The sequence below is a fragment of the Perna viridis genome, chromosome 2, assembly GCF_037379345.1.
Source record: "Perna viridis isolate PV_CMFRI_1.1 ecotype Kerala chromosome 2, ASM3737934v1, whole genome shotgun sequence".
Taxonomy (NCBI): domain Eukaryota; kingdom Metazoa; phylum Mollusca; class Bivalvia; order Mytilida; family Mytilidae; genus Perna; species Perna viridis.
The window spans coordinates 5,857,809-5,876,075 of record NC_142446.1 but is presented as its reverse complement, the minus strand read 5'-3'; the positions used below and the strand labels follow the sequence as shown (position 1 = coordinate 5,876,075).

The following is an 18,267-nucleotide window of genomic DNA, read 5'->3' as shown; positions in this document are numbered from 1 at the left end:
CTTTTGCGGTTTGGAACCTTCTTACAAAGTTTTATAAAGATCAACTTATAAATGTTCAAATAATGGAACAAAAATCAAGTGTCTATAGTCTACAACAACATAGACAACTGTGCCATACTATTGTTGGACTGCAAATGTTTTGCGGCAATATAAAAAATTGATTTACACAATTTTATCTTACTTATCTAGAAGTTTTATTCATCCTTTCATGTAAACATAAGGAAGATGAAAATAAAATATATTACTTACTTTGAAAGAATCCGGCCACAGCTCTTTTGATAACATGCAAAATGGTTCTGGATTTTCCTAAAAAATACTTGTACATGAGGTACTAAAAATCAAACTTCTTCACAAAATATTATGAAAGAATAGTTGTTTTTAATGAATCAATTTTGTTTGCATGTCATGAGTTGTTCAAAACACAAATAGAGATGAAAAAAAGATGTGCCCATTGAAATGAAAATATCAGAAGCATAACAACTTATACAGATGCAGTTTGTTTTGACCAAAATTAAAACAAATTTAGTTGGAATTCAATGGGTGTAATATTTTAACTCCAATACAACTGTCTCCAGGTTCTTACCCTGACATCTTTATGTCTATACAATAAATGAAACAATCATTCTGAGAGCATTGCAAAACAACACATAGTCCCCAACCAGCTGTTTATATCACTTATCCAAATACTACCTTGGATCATCAATTATAAATGAAAAACTGAGGAAATGACCTTGGTTTTGAACAGAAGAAGGGATATGGACAAAGACAAGAAAGAGGTTCAAATCCATTTAACAGATTCAGATTTGAAAAACTGTAGACAATTGGACAGATTAGGTGTCAAAATCAGCAAAGCAGAACCAAATGTAAACTTTATCTGTAATTCATCAAGGTTGACTCACATACCAAAAATCAGCTCATAATCTGCAAGTGTTTAGAAAAAAAGTGCAGAAAACTTAATTTCAGTAAATTTTTCAAAGTTCAAGGGCCATATCTCAGACAAAAATCAGCAAAGCGGAACCAAATGTAAACTTGATCTGTACCTCATCAAGATTGACTCACATATCAAAATTCAGCTCAATATCTGCAAGCATTTAGAGAAAAAAAGTGTGGAAAACTTAAATTTTAGTAAATTCATGGGCCATAACTTGGACAAAATCAGCAATCTGTAATTCATCAAGGTTGACTAGCACACCAAAAAATCAGCTCAATATCTGCAAGCGTTCATAAAAAAAGTGTGGAAACTTCAATTTTTTTTCATACTGACAGATGGAGTTCAAATCTAAAGTCCCCTTGATATTATACATCAGTGTTAGCAGCAGAAACAGTGCAATAGAAAGCTCCTACTAGGTGCACACAAATATGTTTACCAAATAGATCTGATACAAAAATAGTATGGAGAGAGTTAACCAAACAGACCTGATATGGATGATATTCCTACAATTTACAGGAAGCATTGATTATTCTCAGGGATCTTAAATGTACTGAACATATATAAAAGATACCCGAGTATAATGTCTTGTTTATATCTTGCAATATATTGGATGTATGTGACCTCAATGATCTGTACCATGAGAATAGTGAATACAAAATGTGTCTATTGAACATATACCATGTTGAAATGAAGACACACTTACTAACCATTTTTTTTCTGTAGAAGAAAATGATCCTGGATTTTTCACAACAATCTTTGATAGTTTAGGTGGAAATAAAGACTACTTTTTCACTTTTTAATAGAATAAAACAAGGAGTAATGTGAAAAACTGACCATGCACCATAGATTCTAATAGTGCTTTAAAAATAAACATTAGTCCAAAGAAATGGGAGAGTGCCAAACTATGTTTCAATTATCCAGGGGCTTTTGGGAGCCTTTCGTAACCCAGACTACCAGATTAAAATATAATTGAGTACACTCCGCTTTGGGCTAGCTACATCCATGAAATTTTTCTTTGAAAACATAGGTAATGATATCCATAATTTGAATCATTACTTACCAACAAATTTCAAATTTCCTACTAAAGTTATTGCCCACAAATAATATTTCTTCAACAGTTAATTACTTAATATTCCTCATCAAAACATCTTCATAAACTTTGAGGCAAGAAGAACTAGAGTGATTCAAAGGACTTCAAATAACATTAAAATGACCTTGAAATAGTCAATGGAGAAGACAGCTTGTGGGTTGGGTAAGTTATACTTCTGTAAGTTGTCATATAATCCTGTTCCTGGGGATCTGAAGTCAGGAATTCCTGCAGCTACAAATAAAATGTAACAAGTGAAAGATATTGTAATTCATGCTTTGTACTGTGAAATAGTGGAAACATCTGTCAAAATACAGAAGCTAACTGAATTTTCATACAACTAAAACACGTTCGAGCTCATATAGTGTCAACGATAAACAAGTCATATACAGCAATTTAAGAAACTATATAATTAAAACTTAACTGACCAGAGACTAGAGGCTCTAGACAATCTGAAACGCTCAACTGGTCAAAATAGTCTATATAGCTTTCTAAATCTTGACTCTTGACCTTACCGTACTATTGTCACAAGAATCATTTAATCAATACAGAACATCTTAGTTATCCACCCAGTTTTCATGTTATAAAATAAATCTCTAATCGTCATTTTTTCTCTTGAAGGGCAATAACTCCAATACTGAGGAAAAGATCTTTATGAAAATTTCAGCATTGGTTGGTCTCACCGTGCTGATCAATTCCCCCACCCCAAACCCCCTAGAAAATTAGACTGAACCCTTTGCTTTTCAAGTTATTTCAACAAGTCATCAATTTTTATTAGTGGTGGCCATGTTTGAGACAGATAAAAAATTGTTAAGGATATCCTAAGATATCATGCAAAGTTTTGTTTAAATCTATCCAGTAGTTTCAGAGGAGAAGATTTTCAAAGTTGGAAATGTGAAATTTGGGGAAAAAAATCCATTTCAGGACCCATCAACTCATTCATTTGTCAACAGATCTTTCAGAAAATTTTGGCTTAGGTCCATCCCATCATGCCGAACAATTTTATTCCCTACCAGATTTTAGCTAAACCAAACTGTTTTTGAGTTATTTGCATAATTCTTCAATTTGACCACTATGGTTTATTTACACTAACAGAGGCCATGATTTTTGCCAGATAAAAAATCCACACATAAAAATTGTTAGAAATACCCTAAGGAACATTCATGCATAGTTTGGTTACAATCTATTGAGTAGTTTCAGAGGAGAAGATGTTTGAAAAAGTTTATGGACAACAATGATGAGGGACACATAGTGATTGCAATTGCTCACATGGGCTTTATCATGGACTATCAAAAGGGAGCTTTAAGCAAGAGATACTTCAAAAATAAACTGACAGTGCTTTTAGCACAGCTCCATTAAAAAATCAAATAAACTTTTGTAAAAAAGGACATCTAATGGGACACTAACTGATATCCCACCACACTGTGGGGGAAAAAATGGGCAAATTCAAAACCATAAAAAGAGGGAGTAGCAAAAGTTAAAGCAGCATTATGGGAGAACTAAACTGGAATTGTACTGAAAATCAATAAATCTGTATACTACTGTAATAGACAATTCTGCCATACTTAAATAAAATCTTTTGATCAGTTCTTATATTAACTGGAATTCACAAAAAGGGAATTGATAAATGTTCAAAACAGCATGAAGAAACTGCAAAAAAAGATTTGGCGAACATCTGAACTTTGATCTGTTTATACAATCTTTCAACACTTATCAACTTAGCCAAGTTTCAAAAAAATCTTTTGTAGAGAATGGATGGACAGAAATCTGTAAATAATAAACTATTATCACAGAGATATGCCTTTGCATGTTGTACATGGAGGCTTTTATTAAAAATGAAGTGCACAAGGTCACAATACCCCATCTGCACTCTACCCAAAAACTTCATTCCCTATAAATAAATTGATAATAAGATTCATAGAGTGCAGTATGATCAACTGCAGCTGTCTAACTCTGTTCACTTGGGGCAAATGTGGTCACAATACCAGTTTTTGACTCATTTAAGCAAAGGGACTTCCATTATAGACACACTTAAGCATAGGGACTGACAGTTCATCATAGATCAGAGACACAAGTATAGGGACTTACAGTTCATCATAGATCAGAGACACAAGTATAGGGACTTACAGTTCATTATAGTCACACTAAAGCATAGGGACTGACAGTTCATCATAGACACAATTAAGCATAGGGACTTACAGTTAATTATAGACACAACTAGTTTGAACAAAATATAGCACAAAATTTGAAAATAAATTGAAAAAATCAAAACCAAACCAAAAATAAAAAAAATTAATTTGTTCATAATACTGTAAACATATGAATTGTTGTGGTTACTAATTTTGCGGATTCCATCTGGCGAACATATTTGAGTGTATCAATTTTCGAGGTTTCAAAAATATGGTTTAGCGTTATATAGTGTGAAAATCAATTTCACCAGTATTATTTTTCGCAGTTTTCTAATCCCCCGCCAAAACAGCGAAAATTAGTATGTTTACAGTATGTACTTTTGTATTAACTACGTTATTAATGTCCACTGATTTCAGTCTGCAACATAATAATCCCAAACTAAAAAAAAAGTTTTTATCGAGGATTAAACCTTAATTGGGACAGGAATGGATGAAAATTTAATTATAAGATTTGTTTAAAAGTTTTTATGAAGTTTTGTTTTGTGATTCAGGAAGTGATTCATGATTACCTCAATCATATAATTTGGTAAAAAATTAAAAGCAAGCCTTAATAACCAACTGATTATCCTATTTATTACATACATTTTCTCAATAACTTGTTGACATTTTTAAATAAATTTTAGATTTTGGGAATGGGGGATTGATATTCCAAATCATTAGTGACTTAAAATAAAGTTAATATCACAAAGGAAAAGAGGTGTGACATCTTGGCAGGAGATGGTCCATGAGTGAAATTACCCAATTTATTTCACATGTAATTTGTCAAAATTTATAACGCAAGGAACACTTGATTATTCACTGCTGTCTATAATAAATTGCCACTGCAGTTCAAACCTTTATGCAATAATTTGGTAAATGCAACTACCTAGTATCATCAACAACAAACAAGAGGTTCCCAGGAGCCTGAATCACTCACCTAGTTTAACTTCGCATTTCAAGGGCAATAAATTTAACAAGAAGTTGTCTAACAATTTTCACTCAAGAAGACTTTGGTAGGACTTATCATAAAAATCATTTCACTAATTGAAAGATACTTTCTATCTATCATAGTTTTCAACATATTGGCTGAAAACTGTAAAAAAAAAAAAAAAAAAAAAACACAAAAAAAACAATTTTCATCTTTCAAGGGCAATAAATCTTATAAGGAGTCGTCTGACAACTTTTATCCCTGGAGATTTTTGTATGTCTTATAATAAGGATCATTTCAGCAATTAAAAGAATTTGGCTAAACCTAACCATTCTGGACATATACGGGAAAAACTACTGTCTGACCACCAGCGGCCATGTTTTTCAATGAATAATTGTGAAAATTCAGATTTATGGTTCATAACATTGCTAAAATAAACCCATTTCAAAAAGAAGTGTCTTTAGACACCAACAAATCTGACATCTCAAAGTTAAAAGTTGTAATATCATTTAAAATTGTGGTCGTATAAGAACTATAATTTACCTGACATGTCTAACAACTAAACTTACAAGTAGATATCCCTGCTCCAGCCATTGTTATAATGTTTTTGGCTTTACCATCTTTTATATACTTTATGATACCATCAAAGTCAACAGTATCTAACAATGATTCTATTTTGGGTTCATCTTTAAGTCCCAGAGATATCGCAAACGCATCAAAAAGTGCTGAAAAAAACAATTATCTATATGATTATCAATGAGATGAGGGTGCTGTGTTGATATGATTGTCAAGGATATACGGTTGGTGAATTGATATTGTTGTCAATAATAGACAGATGGTGAATTGACAGGATTGTCAGTGACATAAGGATGGTGATTAGATATGATTGACAATGACATTAGGATGGTGATTAGATATGATTGTCAATGACATTAGGATGGTGATTAGATAAGATTGTCAATGATTCAACATGATAGTCAATGACATAAGGATGGTGATTAGATATGATTGTCAATGACATTAGGATGGCGATTAGATATGAGTGTCGATGACATCAGAATGGTGATTAGATAAGATTGTCAATGATTCAACATGATAGTCAATGACATAAGGATGGTGATTTGATATGATTGTCAACGAGATAAGGATGGTGATTTGACATGATTGTCAATAACATAAGAATGGTGATTTGATATGATTGTTAATGATTTAAGTAGCTGTCTTTGTAAGAATCATGCAAAATAAAAGATGTGATACACCCCAAAAAAGGCTACATATTTTTATTTTTGTAAATAAGTTGTTTTATGGGTCTATACTATAAAATGTGTAATTATTCATTCAAATCTGCCTGCTCTTAGGAGATAATCAACATTGAAAATCCAATAGATTCTATTGTATTTGAGTGTCATTTACAGAATTATCTCCCTTAATTTTAAAATATACAGTGCATTCTATATAATTTTTATCTCCTAAGAACACGGGTTATATGAAAAACTGAATGTTTATTTCTGTTTACTATGAAAATTCAAACAAAATATCAAAAATAAAAATATGTAGGCTTTTAACCCATGAATCACATTTTGCATGATTGTTACCTGGAGAGCTACTTAACATGACAGTCAATGACATATGAATGGTGGTTAATTTGATTTTCAATGACATAAGGATGGAGATTTGATTTGATTTGATTGTCATTGATATGAAGATTGTGATCTGACATGATTGGGCTGACCTTAAAAATTTTTGGTTGGCTGTTTATCGACCTATTCATTAAAAAACCTACCTACTCAAATTTTGTATTTGTCCTTTCCATGACATTTTTTTTATTTTATTCTTAGCACATGGGCTTCATTTATTGGCATTTTTAAGAAAACAAATTCACCTACTTACCTACTAAAGTCTAAAATTGAAAGTCAATAAACAGGAAACCAACACTTTTTTAAAGGATGGCCTTGACTATGATATAATGATGGTGATTTGATTGTCAAAACAAAAGAAATTGAACAAAATATCAATCAAAGTAATTATAAAATAAAAATAATAACAAACAACCCTGTAAAGATTTTGAAATTACATTGAAATGAAACCAGAAAAAACTGTTAGAAATGCTCACTAAATTGATACCCCCAACTTCCCCATTAAAAAACAAGCACCTTTTGACCTCCAAATTGCTTTTTGTCACTCACGGTGTCATATGATATTTGGACCCCTGCAAAATAATGACCACAAGATTAAAATACCATATGATATCTAAACCCCAGGTCAATATATTGTATGAAATATTGACCTCTGGGGTTATTTTATCATAATCTCCATAATATATTTTAACCCCCTAGAGGGAATTAATCTATCACAGAAAGGGGGTTAAAATATCATAACAGCTGCAATGTTTTACTCCCTGCTGCAATATTTTAACCCCCTTCTGTGATATTTTAACCTCCCTTTTATGATATTTTAACCACCCTGCTACAATAAATTAACCCCCCTGCAGCCATATTTCACCACCCCTGTTGCAATATTTTAACCCCCCTGCTGCAATGTTTTAACCCTCCTGCTGCGATATTTAATCCCCCTTTAACTTTTTCATATCTAGGAGATGCTATGCCTTAAAATTCTTCTAGATACACAGTTTTATCTTTAAACAGAGGGAAATTAGTGGTGAAATTGAGGCCATATTTGTCGAGAGGTAATGATAAACCTTAAATTCCATGCAGGAGAGTAGGAGGAGATAAGAGATCGGTAACTCATGCCTTCATATTCATAAATGACAAAGTCTGTGTTTTGCTAGTGTGAAACCCCCAAAATGATTTGGATCCAAATAAAAAAAAACAGGTGCGCAATGGAAATAAAGATACTGTAAAAGTTTCATTAAGTCCATTCAGTGGAGTAGGAGGAGTAACAGATAATAGATGGGTACCCCTCTGTATATTGGAAGAGAAGAAGGACAGACACCCCTTTCACAATATACCACCTGCTTTGAGAAATGAAAGAAAAGTATTTCAAGATGAAAGATTTTCGTAAGTTGTAAATTCCATTCTCAGATACACTGTAATTTCTTCAGAATATTTGCATCTATATAATACAAGTCAGTTGCATACATAGGTATTTTCAATGTTCAACTTATCTATGACCTAAAAAGATGATAAGCTAAAGACATTCAAAAGTGGCAAAGTCTGTTTAATTTGTACATGCAATCAAAACCCATCATAAATGATAACTATCACGGTAATCATTTATAGTCATTAAAATGTGCCAACAGTTGTGGTAAACATTGGTTTAGTATCAAGGTAGTCGTTGTAATGTGTGTCCTTTAATGTCATGGTAATCATTGGTTAAGTATGAAGGTAGTCACTGTAACATATATCCCTAGCAGTCATGATAATCACTGGTTCAGTATCAAAGTAGTTATTGTATGGTTGTAGAAATGAATAGTTTATTTCCTATAAGTGAAAAATCAGTAATTTCAATTGGATAAAACCTCTTCACATAGTATTAATTAATCTGCAGTAAAAAGTTTTACCAGTCAATACCATGATGTGATAATGCCCAGTTACGAGTTTAGTGTTCCATCTCCTTATTCAAACACATTCATGATCAAGCAGTTGTCAATGTAATATGACAAGCCACACATCCGTCTCTGACGCAGAAACTCCAATTGCATTGCTTTCGGAAACAAAAACAAAAAAAATCAAGGATATGGTTCCTCAATGAAATAAACATAATAGTTGTTGATAAACTGGTCAATATTGTGATATTTAGACTGCCCGTAGGACAGTGGTATTGACTGCAACAGCAATAATGATCTCTCTTGCTGCTCGGTCAGTATCGCAGTCTTAGTTAATACCACTGTCCTGTCTAAATATCATGATATTGACCATCAACAACTATTATATAATTAGTTCATGTTAGTTGTAAATGTTTTGAATGACCCATGCAATCTAGACAATGATCTCCATTTTTTGTCAAGAGTCCTCTAATCATACTCACACATAGATCCATCTTCTTTCTTTTCTTCCTATAATATAAATCATTATTTACATATTATTGTTGATTATCTTCCCAAGAACTATCAGTTTCCTCACAGCAACAACACAAAAAAGTATCAAGCAAGATGAGATGACCTGTACTAATTTGTTAATCACTAGTTTGCATCAAATGTCATTAGTATTTAAGTTGACTACCTTATGCACATGCTTCACCATATTTTGCAGTAGTTCTCATACTACTGTGGAGAGAAAAGAAACTTCTCAGTGATCTGAGAGAATATATCATAAAACTGTAGTAGGAACAAATACAGAGGCTGTGCAATCACATTGATTTTTTGTCATAGAAAGAATGTCAAAGAATTGCAACTGTGAAGAATTCAACTAAAATGATCAGATATGTATAACCTATTAAATGTTCATAGCAACCAACAACCATGCACTTAGTAATAGTTGCTGCCAAGGGTGCAGCTTCATATGACCGCAGAGGCATACCCTGAACAGTTGTGCAAGTATGGGCACACCATTGAAGCTTAATACAGCTTTGAATTTTGACTGTGATAACACATTTGACACAGGATAAGAATATCACCAGAATGTAGGTAGCCCCAGACTTCTTTTTAAGTATGGCACCTTGTCATATTAATAGTTAAATTATTGACTGAACATCATGAAAATGCCTATATCTGGCCTTATTTTGCCTCTAATTCCTAAGTGGTTCATGTCAAAACTTAATTAATTAATACCAGACTTCCATTAGAAATATGGCACCTTGTGGTACAATAACAAAGAGATTTATTCATTTAAAGTCAAGTGATTGCCCAGTCACCATAAAAATGTGTGCTTCTGGCCTTTTTTCCCCTAATTCCTATGAAGTTCAAATCATAACTCCAAAAATCAGCCCAAGTCTTTCTTTTGTAGTATGGTATATGTGGTACAACTTAAAGAGATACATTCACTTTAAGTCAATTTATTACATGGATATCATGAAAATGCCTGTTTCAGGTCTCTTTCCTCAGTGATTCAAGTCACAAACCTTTAAATCATTCCCAGCCTTCCCTTTGTCATATGGCACCTTGTATTGAAGTTCTATTAAGATCCAAACACTTATACTTGACTTGAAACCAAATTGTCTAAGAACTCCAGACAAGAACAAAGACAATGACTGCATGAAACCATTATACAACCACAAAATACAAGGTTAAAATAGTATACCCCTATCCTTTAGTATTGGGATATATAAAAAAAACAGTTTTATAAGGTAATTAATCCATTTTTTAATGAGTACCAGTGATAAAAAACCTTAATTAGTTTTTCCATCAATGAGTATCAGTATACAAAAAGCTATAATTTTAACTCACATTTCCTTTTATGGCATTTGTCTGCCCCTCCTCTGTAACAGCCTCTCCTTTCTTCTCAGTTTTTTTCTGCCCCTCCTCTGTATCAGCTTCTCCTTTCTTTTCAGTTTTTGTCTCAGCTCCTCCTGTTGCCCCTTCCCTCTCTTTGTTTTCTGAAATATGAAAAATAAAACTAGAAGAAATGTGTCCATTTGACATGAATCCCCCTGCCAGTCCTAAATGTGTCCATTTGACATGAATCCCCCCTGCCAGTCCTAAATGTGTCCATTTGACATGAATCCCCCTGCCAGTCCTTAATTCAAAGAAAAGCTGCACAGGAATTGAATGAAGCTCCTTGTCAAAGTCTCCAACATTATACCATCAATCAAAGTGAAGCTTCAATCCCAACTTAGAAAGCAATATGGTTAACTCCAGTGGTGACTAACAATCCCACAAGACTGACCGAACTCCACTGCAGTGGTGACTAACAATCCCACAAGACTGACCAAACTCCACTCCAGTGGTGACTAACAATCCTACAAAACTGACCAAAATCCATTGAGCGTTTTCCGATGAGTGGCATCTACAAAGTCTTCCTATACTGTGGCATGTACAAATTCTACAAACTCCCATTACTTTTGTAAAATTTGTTGAATCAAACAAGCAGTGCAATATGATCAACTACAACAGCAATCCTACATAATTTAAACAAAATCTGTCAAGCCGTTTCCTATGAGTGAGTAAGAGTAATCAAGGGAACCAAGGTCATAGCGGTAATCAAAAGAATGTAATCCATGGACAAAGACCAGACATGGAAAACAGACATACACAACAAAGAATATAAAGTAACTGAAGTTGAAGTGGACAAAGAAGAGTTAGTACATGTAGTATACAATCACAAATGCAAAGAAAAAATATGATTTTGGTGAAAAACCAACAAAACTGCTATTACAGCAATCACATTTACAATATCCACATATTCAAATAAAAATAACTGAAAAAAAACTTCAGAAAAATTCACAGTAGTTCTCACAATTACCTCCTTTAAATTTGAAGCTTACACATATACGCTGAATGCTGACTATATGCTATATAACATTTCAAGCATGACTAAGCTATATAGAGAATTCTAGTTGTCGGCTATCAGTATTTTTTTAATTGCACCCAGTTTAACCCATCATGAGGGTAATAAGATATTTAAACCATCCTCCTGTAGTACAAACTTCCTTGTTAGATCTGCTACATACTGGTACATTTGGCAAACAATTTGTACTGCAATCATTCTATTTGAGTAACCAAAATCCATTGACAGTATATTTATTGATGATATACCATCATGACAGTAAATAACACTTTGAATTTGCCTACTTTCCTACACTTGCATGAATTACTTTGTACATCGCAAGGTCACTATCAGGGGCCACCATTTGGGAAGAAATTTAATAAAAATGATATAAAACAAAGACTTGATCATAGAAAAGATCAGAATTGCAATATAAAGACAATAACAGAATAATCATAAGAAATAAAACAAGAGGCTCCCAGGAGCCTGAATCGTTCACCTGGTTGAATTTTGCCTTTCAAAGGCAATAAATTTAACAAGAAGTTGTCCAACAATTTTGACTCAAGAAATCTTTGGTAGTACTTATCATAACAATCATTTCAACAACTGAAAGTTTCTTTTAATCTATCATAGTTTTCAAGAAATTGATTGAAAACTGTTGTTTTTCACCTTTCAAGGGCAATAACTCATACAAGGAGTCATCTGACAATTTTTATCCCTGAAGACTTTTGTAGTCCTAATAATATGGATCATTTCAGCTCTGAAAAAATTTGGCTAAACCTAACGGTTTTGGAGATATATGCGAAAAACTACTGTCTGACCCCTACATTTTATTTTTAGTAACGACTGCCATGTTTTTTGACAGATCAAAAATCCCCACATCAGTTATATGCAGGATACACCAAGGAACAGTTGTACCAAGTTTGGTTCAAATTGATCAAATAATGTCAGAGGAGAAGATTTTTGAAAGTAATAACATTTAAAATAGCAAAAATTGTTGAAAAAGAGCAATATCTCCAACAAGACTCAACAGTTTAAAACCAAAATTTGACCACAGATAGATCTCAACATGCTGACCACTTTTATCCCAACAGAATTTAGCTAAACCTAACGGTTAAGAAGATATATGTGAAAACTACTGTCTGACCCCTTGTTCTATTTTTAGTAAAGGCAGCCACTTTTTTTGACGGATCAAAAATCCCCATATCAGTTATATGCAGGATACACCAAGGAACATGTGTAACAAGTTTGGTTCCATTGATCAATCATTGTCAGAGGAGAAGATTTTTGAACGAAATAACATTAAAAATAGCAAAAACTTTGAAAAAGAGCAATAACTCCAATATGTTTTAACAGATTGAAACCAAAAATTTGACCGGAGATAGATCATATCATGCTGAACACTTTTACTTACATCAAAATTTAGCTAAACCTAACAGTTTAGGAGATATATGTTCTATTTTTAGTAATGGCGGCCATGTTTTTCGATGAATCAAAAATCCTCACATCAGTTCTATGCAGGATACCCCAAGGAACATTCACACCAAGTTTGGTTTCAATTGGTCAAGTAGTAACAGAGGAAAAGATTTTTGAAAGAAATAACATTAAAAATAGCAAAAATCGTTGAAAAAGGGAAATATCTCCAAAATGACTCAACAGTTTCAAACCATAATTTGACCATAGATCTCATCATGCTGAACACTTTTATCCTGTCAGAATTTAGCTAAACCTAAAGGTTTAGGAGATATATGTGAAAAACTACTGTCTGACCCCTATGTTCTATTTTTAGTAATGGCGGCCATGTTTTTTGACAAATCAAAAATCCCCAAATCAGTTCTATGCAGGATACCCCAGAGAACATGTGTATATCCATTTTAGTTCTAATTGGTCAATTAGTTTCATAGGAGAAGAGTTTTGTATATTTGTTAATGATGACGATGGACGACGACAACAGAAGACGACGGACACCAAGTGATGGCAATATCTATCCAGGCCTTTGGTTGTTTATTACCTGGAGTCTTCCAAGGATTCCATCCCATTACTCACAATGGCATAAACAATCTGTTAATTTAGTCTGAGATGTATATACTTGGACTGGACTTAAATATCATGTTATTTTTAAAAACAATAAATAATTCATATTCTCTTGTGTGGAAGCAATAAAATTCAAGAAATTGTCCATGATCTGTAATATAAAAATGAATTTATTCGCATGAAGTTCAAGATTATGGATGTATACCCATACCTGTAGAATCTTTGTAAGGCTCGTAGGGAAGGAAAAGTCGTTTTTAGCCCACCATATTTCATCAATTTTTGTTAACTAAAACAAGCATCAATCATGCATACATTTCTTGCAATATATGAGTTAAAAACTAATATTGTAAGACAGAACTTTACAAAGTATCACCCTGGTATCCAGTCAGTCCCTAATAAGTAGTATTTCTTTCCATTCAGTCTTTGAACTTGTACGTGACAGCCTCCCAATTGAAGAGACAGTCTAAATTTATCTTAAATGCTTCAACAGTTTTTTCATTAAATTACACTTCCTGATAGGTTAGTCCAATCATAATTGTAACATTGGGCCTTAAGTTAAAGTTGTTGATGAGTTTGTGCCAATAGAATTTAGTATTTAGATGTTCCTGGTTTATTGAATACACCAAGGAGAAGAGTTCTGTGAAATATTGTTCAGATATCATTGTTTTCACTGAGCCATTTTTAATCTGACATTTGTGACCAAGCAAAATAAAAATTAGCCCCCAAGACCACATAACACCTTGTTTTTCTAAGACATTTTATGATATGTTTTCACTAAATCCTGTTGGACATGTTTTTATGGATACTTTTGTATGAGAAAGATTAAACAAGGGAACAAAGCGGTAATCAAAAGAAAATAATCCAGGGACAAAGACCCGACATGGAAAACAGACATGTACAACAAAGAACACAAAGTAACTAAAATCATACATACAAAGTAACAAAAGCAAATGAGCAACTCGGACTCCACTAAAAACTGGGAGCATGGACCAGGTGCGCCAGTAGGGTAAGCATCCTCTGCTTTTCTAGAAACACCCGCCAAGTTACTCATAAAAAGTCAAGTCCGGGGTAGACGAAAGAGGAAAGGAAAACTATGACACGTTGAACAAATCAGTTTTCATGGTGCAGATGGATACACTGTAACAGTCCATGAGTTCCTGATAATGACCATAAAACTTTTGTAGTGATGACTCAATCTTGTAGCAACATAACCCTGCTCCAGAAGCCTATTTGTTTGAATTCTAGCGCGATACAAAAAGTCTGCGTAGTCTCGGCAAGCTCTGGCATAACGTATGAATTGTGATATGAACACTCCATTCGCAGGTGCTGAAGGGGTGAAAGGAAAGTTGACAATTTTTAATGAAAAGTCATCCCGTTTGTCATAATAAGTTTGGTCAATAGTTTTCCAATATCCAAATAAATAAGAGGAGGGTTGCAGGGTCAGAAGAAATTCGGACTACTCCAATATATACTGTATATAGTTTTTTTATAACATTATTTGGACTGCTGTATGTGAAACAAAGATTAACATGGATTAAATTCAATCAACAATAAAGCTAAATCTACTGCTTACCTGACGACATGGTTCTCGTCAGATAAAAATAGTGTTGACAAATAAAATGCAAAGTGAAAATGAAAGTATATCTGAATACAGCCAATAACCGACGTGGAGCTCATTTCAACAAAGCGCTACTGTTGACTGCTAAAACAATGAATGCGGTGTATTTTTATTGAGGACGTGGCAGTGCAATGTGATTTTGAATCCGGCTATCATAGTGCTAATCTGGACTTTCTTCCACATCAGATATAACTAGATATAACAATGTGTGAGCCTAATACTTCTTCTAAATCAAATACCCAATTGAGCCTTTAAGGCCTCATCAGAAGGAACATTTCTTCAGTCACTACAGGAGTTTTATGGTTATTATAATTTCGTTGACTGATATGAAATCTCACAAATGAGACCAAATTTTTAGTTAGATTTCATGTCTAACAGATTCACAACCCACTAAACTTCACACTGACAAATTTTACTCACTTGCACTGTAATGGGTGCCTCTGCGGAGCTGGACATGTCTTGAGCTCATGGTGGCCCTCCAGGTTTTATAGGAATTCTTATTGCAAGTGCTATAGATTGTGTGCTGTCTTGTTTTTTTATCTTCAGTTTTTATTTGTAATGGGATTTTATTTTGTTGCCTGAGCATTAAGTATGTATGTTACTAGTATCTCTATTTCCTGCTTTCACGTTCCAGTACTTGGATTTTGATGTCTCTAAACTGTCCTTCTTTTTTTATTCATTTTTTTTTTTTTTTTTTTTTTTTTTTTTTTTTTGCCAATATTCAGCAATTGAATTACTGAAAAAGTAATCAAAGGAACCAAGGTTATAGCGATAATCAAAAGAATGTAATCCAGGGACAAAGACCAGACATGGAAAACAGACTTACACAACAAAGAACAAAAAATAACTAAAATCATCCATACAAAGTAACAAAAGCAAATGAGCAACTCGGACTCCACTAAAAACTGGGAGCATCCTCTCCTTTTTTAGAAACACCCGCCGAGTTGCTCATAAAAAGTCAAGTCCGGGGTAGACGAAAGAGGAAAGGAAAACTATGACACGTTGAACAAATCAGTTTCATGGCGCAGATGGATACACTGTAACAATCCATGAATTTATGATGACAACCATAAAACTTTTGTAGTGATGACTTCAATCTTGCAGCAACATATCCCTATATTTGTTAGAATTCTAGCGCGATACAAAAAAAAGTCTGTGTAGTCTCGGCAACCTATGGCATAACGTATGAGTTGTGATATGAACACTCCATACGCAGGTGCCGAAGGAATGAAAGAAAGTTGACAATTCTGAATGAAAAGTCTTCACGTTTGTCGTAAAGTTTGGTCAATAGTTTTCCTTTACCATCGATTTCTAAGTGTAGGTCAAGATATGAGGCTGACTTCACAGTGTCTGTAGTATCTTTTATCTCAAGTTCTTTTGGGTAGATGCGATGTATCAAATCCCCGACATTAGGATTATTTAAAGATAATACGTCATCTATATAGCGGAAACTGCGATTGAAGGATCTAGCCAAACGATATTCTTTCTTTCTGATCAGATCAGCTATAGCCAGCCTCATAAGAGTGAAGGAATAGGTCAGCAAGTAAAGGAGCACAATTTGTACCCATTGGAATGCCGACCGTTTGTTGAAAAACACCACACTGGACAAATATGTTGTCGATTAAATATTCCAGCATTTTGTAAACATCTTCCTCTATATATTTGGAAGATGATTTGGAATTATTTCTTACAAAGTATGAGGAATCTCTACCAAGAACTATATATTTGTATCTATTGTACCATCTTTTTTTTTGGAAAAACAACGATATATAATGTTTTTAAGTCGGGATTTTAACTGAGTATGGGGAATAGAAGTATACAGTGTTGAAAAGAAAAATCATAGGTTTTAATGCTATTATATTCAGATAATAGTCTTGAACTGATTGTCTACAAAAGATCTTTCAAATTTTTCAGGATCCACATTGAATTAATACCACTGCAGACCCTCTTTGATAGTTGTGAGTATAGAAGTTAAAAGTTTTGAAAGAGGTTTGGTGGTACATTTTGCAGATCCAGCTATGAAACGTTTGTATGGATTCTTGTGGAGTTTAGGAATCCAGTACATAGATGGTAAATCACAATGATCGTCCTTGGTAGAGAGACCAAAAGAGGATATCACAGATTTATGGTTTTCCACAATCTCTTCTTTGGAGAGAGTGGTAGCAGTGTAGGTCTTATCACTGTTATTATTTTCTACGTCTACCTCTGATAATAAACATTGGATCTAGAACATTTTGCAGACAAAAACAATGTTATTTTGGGCTTTGTCTGCTGATAGGACAACATATTTATCATGTATAGTAGACAATGTTTTTGCTACATCAGGGTCTTTGAAAACTGATGTAGCCTTGGCACTCATCACTCTAAAAATGGCATTGGCGGCCATGTTTTACACTTGATCTTTATAATCGATACAATCCCTAAAGATGCTGTTGACTAAGTTTGGTAATAATCCACAAAGTGGTTTCAGAGTAGAAAATTTTTAAAGAAAAGTTAATACCAGATGACAGACAATGACAACAACACCTACGACCGATGCCAAGTGATGATAAAAGCTTTTGTGTGGCCATGTGAGCTAAAAATTAAAACTGTATCATGTCTAGTTTTAATATATTTGTATCAAATTTTGAAATGTAAAAAAATGCACCAATTTCCAACTTTTACTTTGGTTCTGTGTTCCTTTACTAATGAAGTTTCAAAGCAAGTTTTGTTCTAATTGTACAGTAGTTTCAAAGAAGAAGTGTTTTGAAAAATTTTGAAGAACGACATACGACGACGACAACAACAGACGAAAATGCAATAGCTCACATGGCCTTCCTTTGGTGGTATGGCACTATGTAATACAATGTCAAAGAGATCCATTCACTTTTAGTCAATTTATTGTCTATACATACGGAAAATGCTTGTTTCTAAATTTCTTAAAAGTTCAAGTCAACCCTCAAAATCAAAACCAGTCTGACCATTGTGGTATTGAATATTGTGGAACAATACCATAGACATCCCTATGCTTTTACTGGAGTTATGTAGTTAAATTCAATGAAGTGCTTCTTTTTGCCCACTTTTTGGGCCTTAATTCTAAAACAGTTAGAGCCATAACCCTAAAATCATTACCAACCAT

The 18,267-nt window shown here is 33.5% G+C and overlaps 1 protein-coding gene across 1 annotated transcript in view; it reads right to left on the bottom strand.

The window, feature by feature from the left end:
- Positions 1-15,223, bottom strand: part of LOC148623451 (NAD-dependent protein deacetylase sirtuin-2-like) — a 31,284-nt gene extending 16,061 nt beyond the window's left edge. Inside the window, exons 1-6 of the mRNA XM_088565254.1 lie at positions 15,105-15,223; positions 10,459-10,607; positions 9,102-9,129; positions 5,684-5,839; positions 2,146-2,252; positions 250-306 (exon numbers count right to left, since the gene is read on the bottom strand). Of these exons, the coding sequence (XP_088421380.1) occupies positions 250-306; positions 2,146-2,252; positions 5,684-5,839; positions 9,102-9,129; positions 10,459-10,607; positions 15,105-15,114 (507 nt within the window). The 5' untranslated portion in view covers positions 15,115-15,223. The remainder of the gene's footprint in view (positions 1-249; positions 307-2,145; positions 2,253-5,683; positions 5,840-9,101; positions 9,130-10,458; positions 10,608-15,104) is intronic.
- Positions 15,224-18,267: the final 3,044 nt, after the last annotated feature.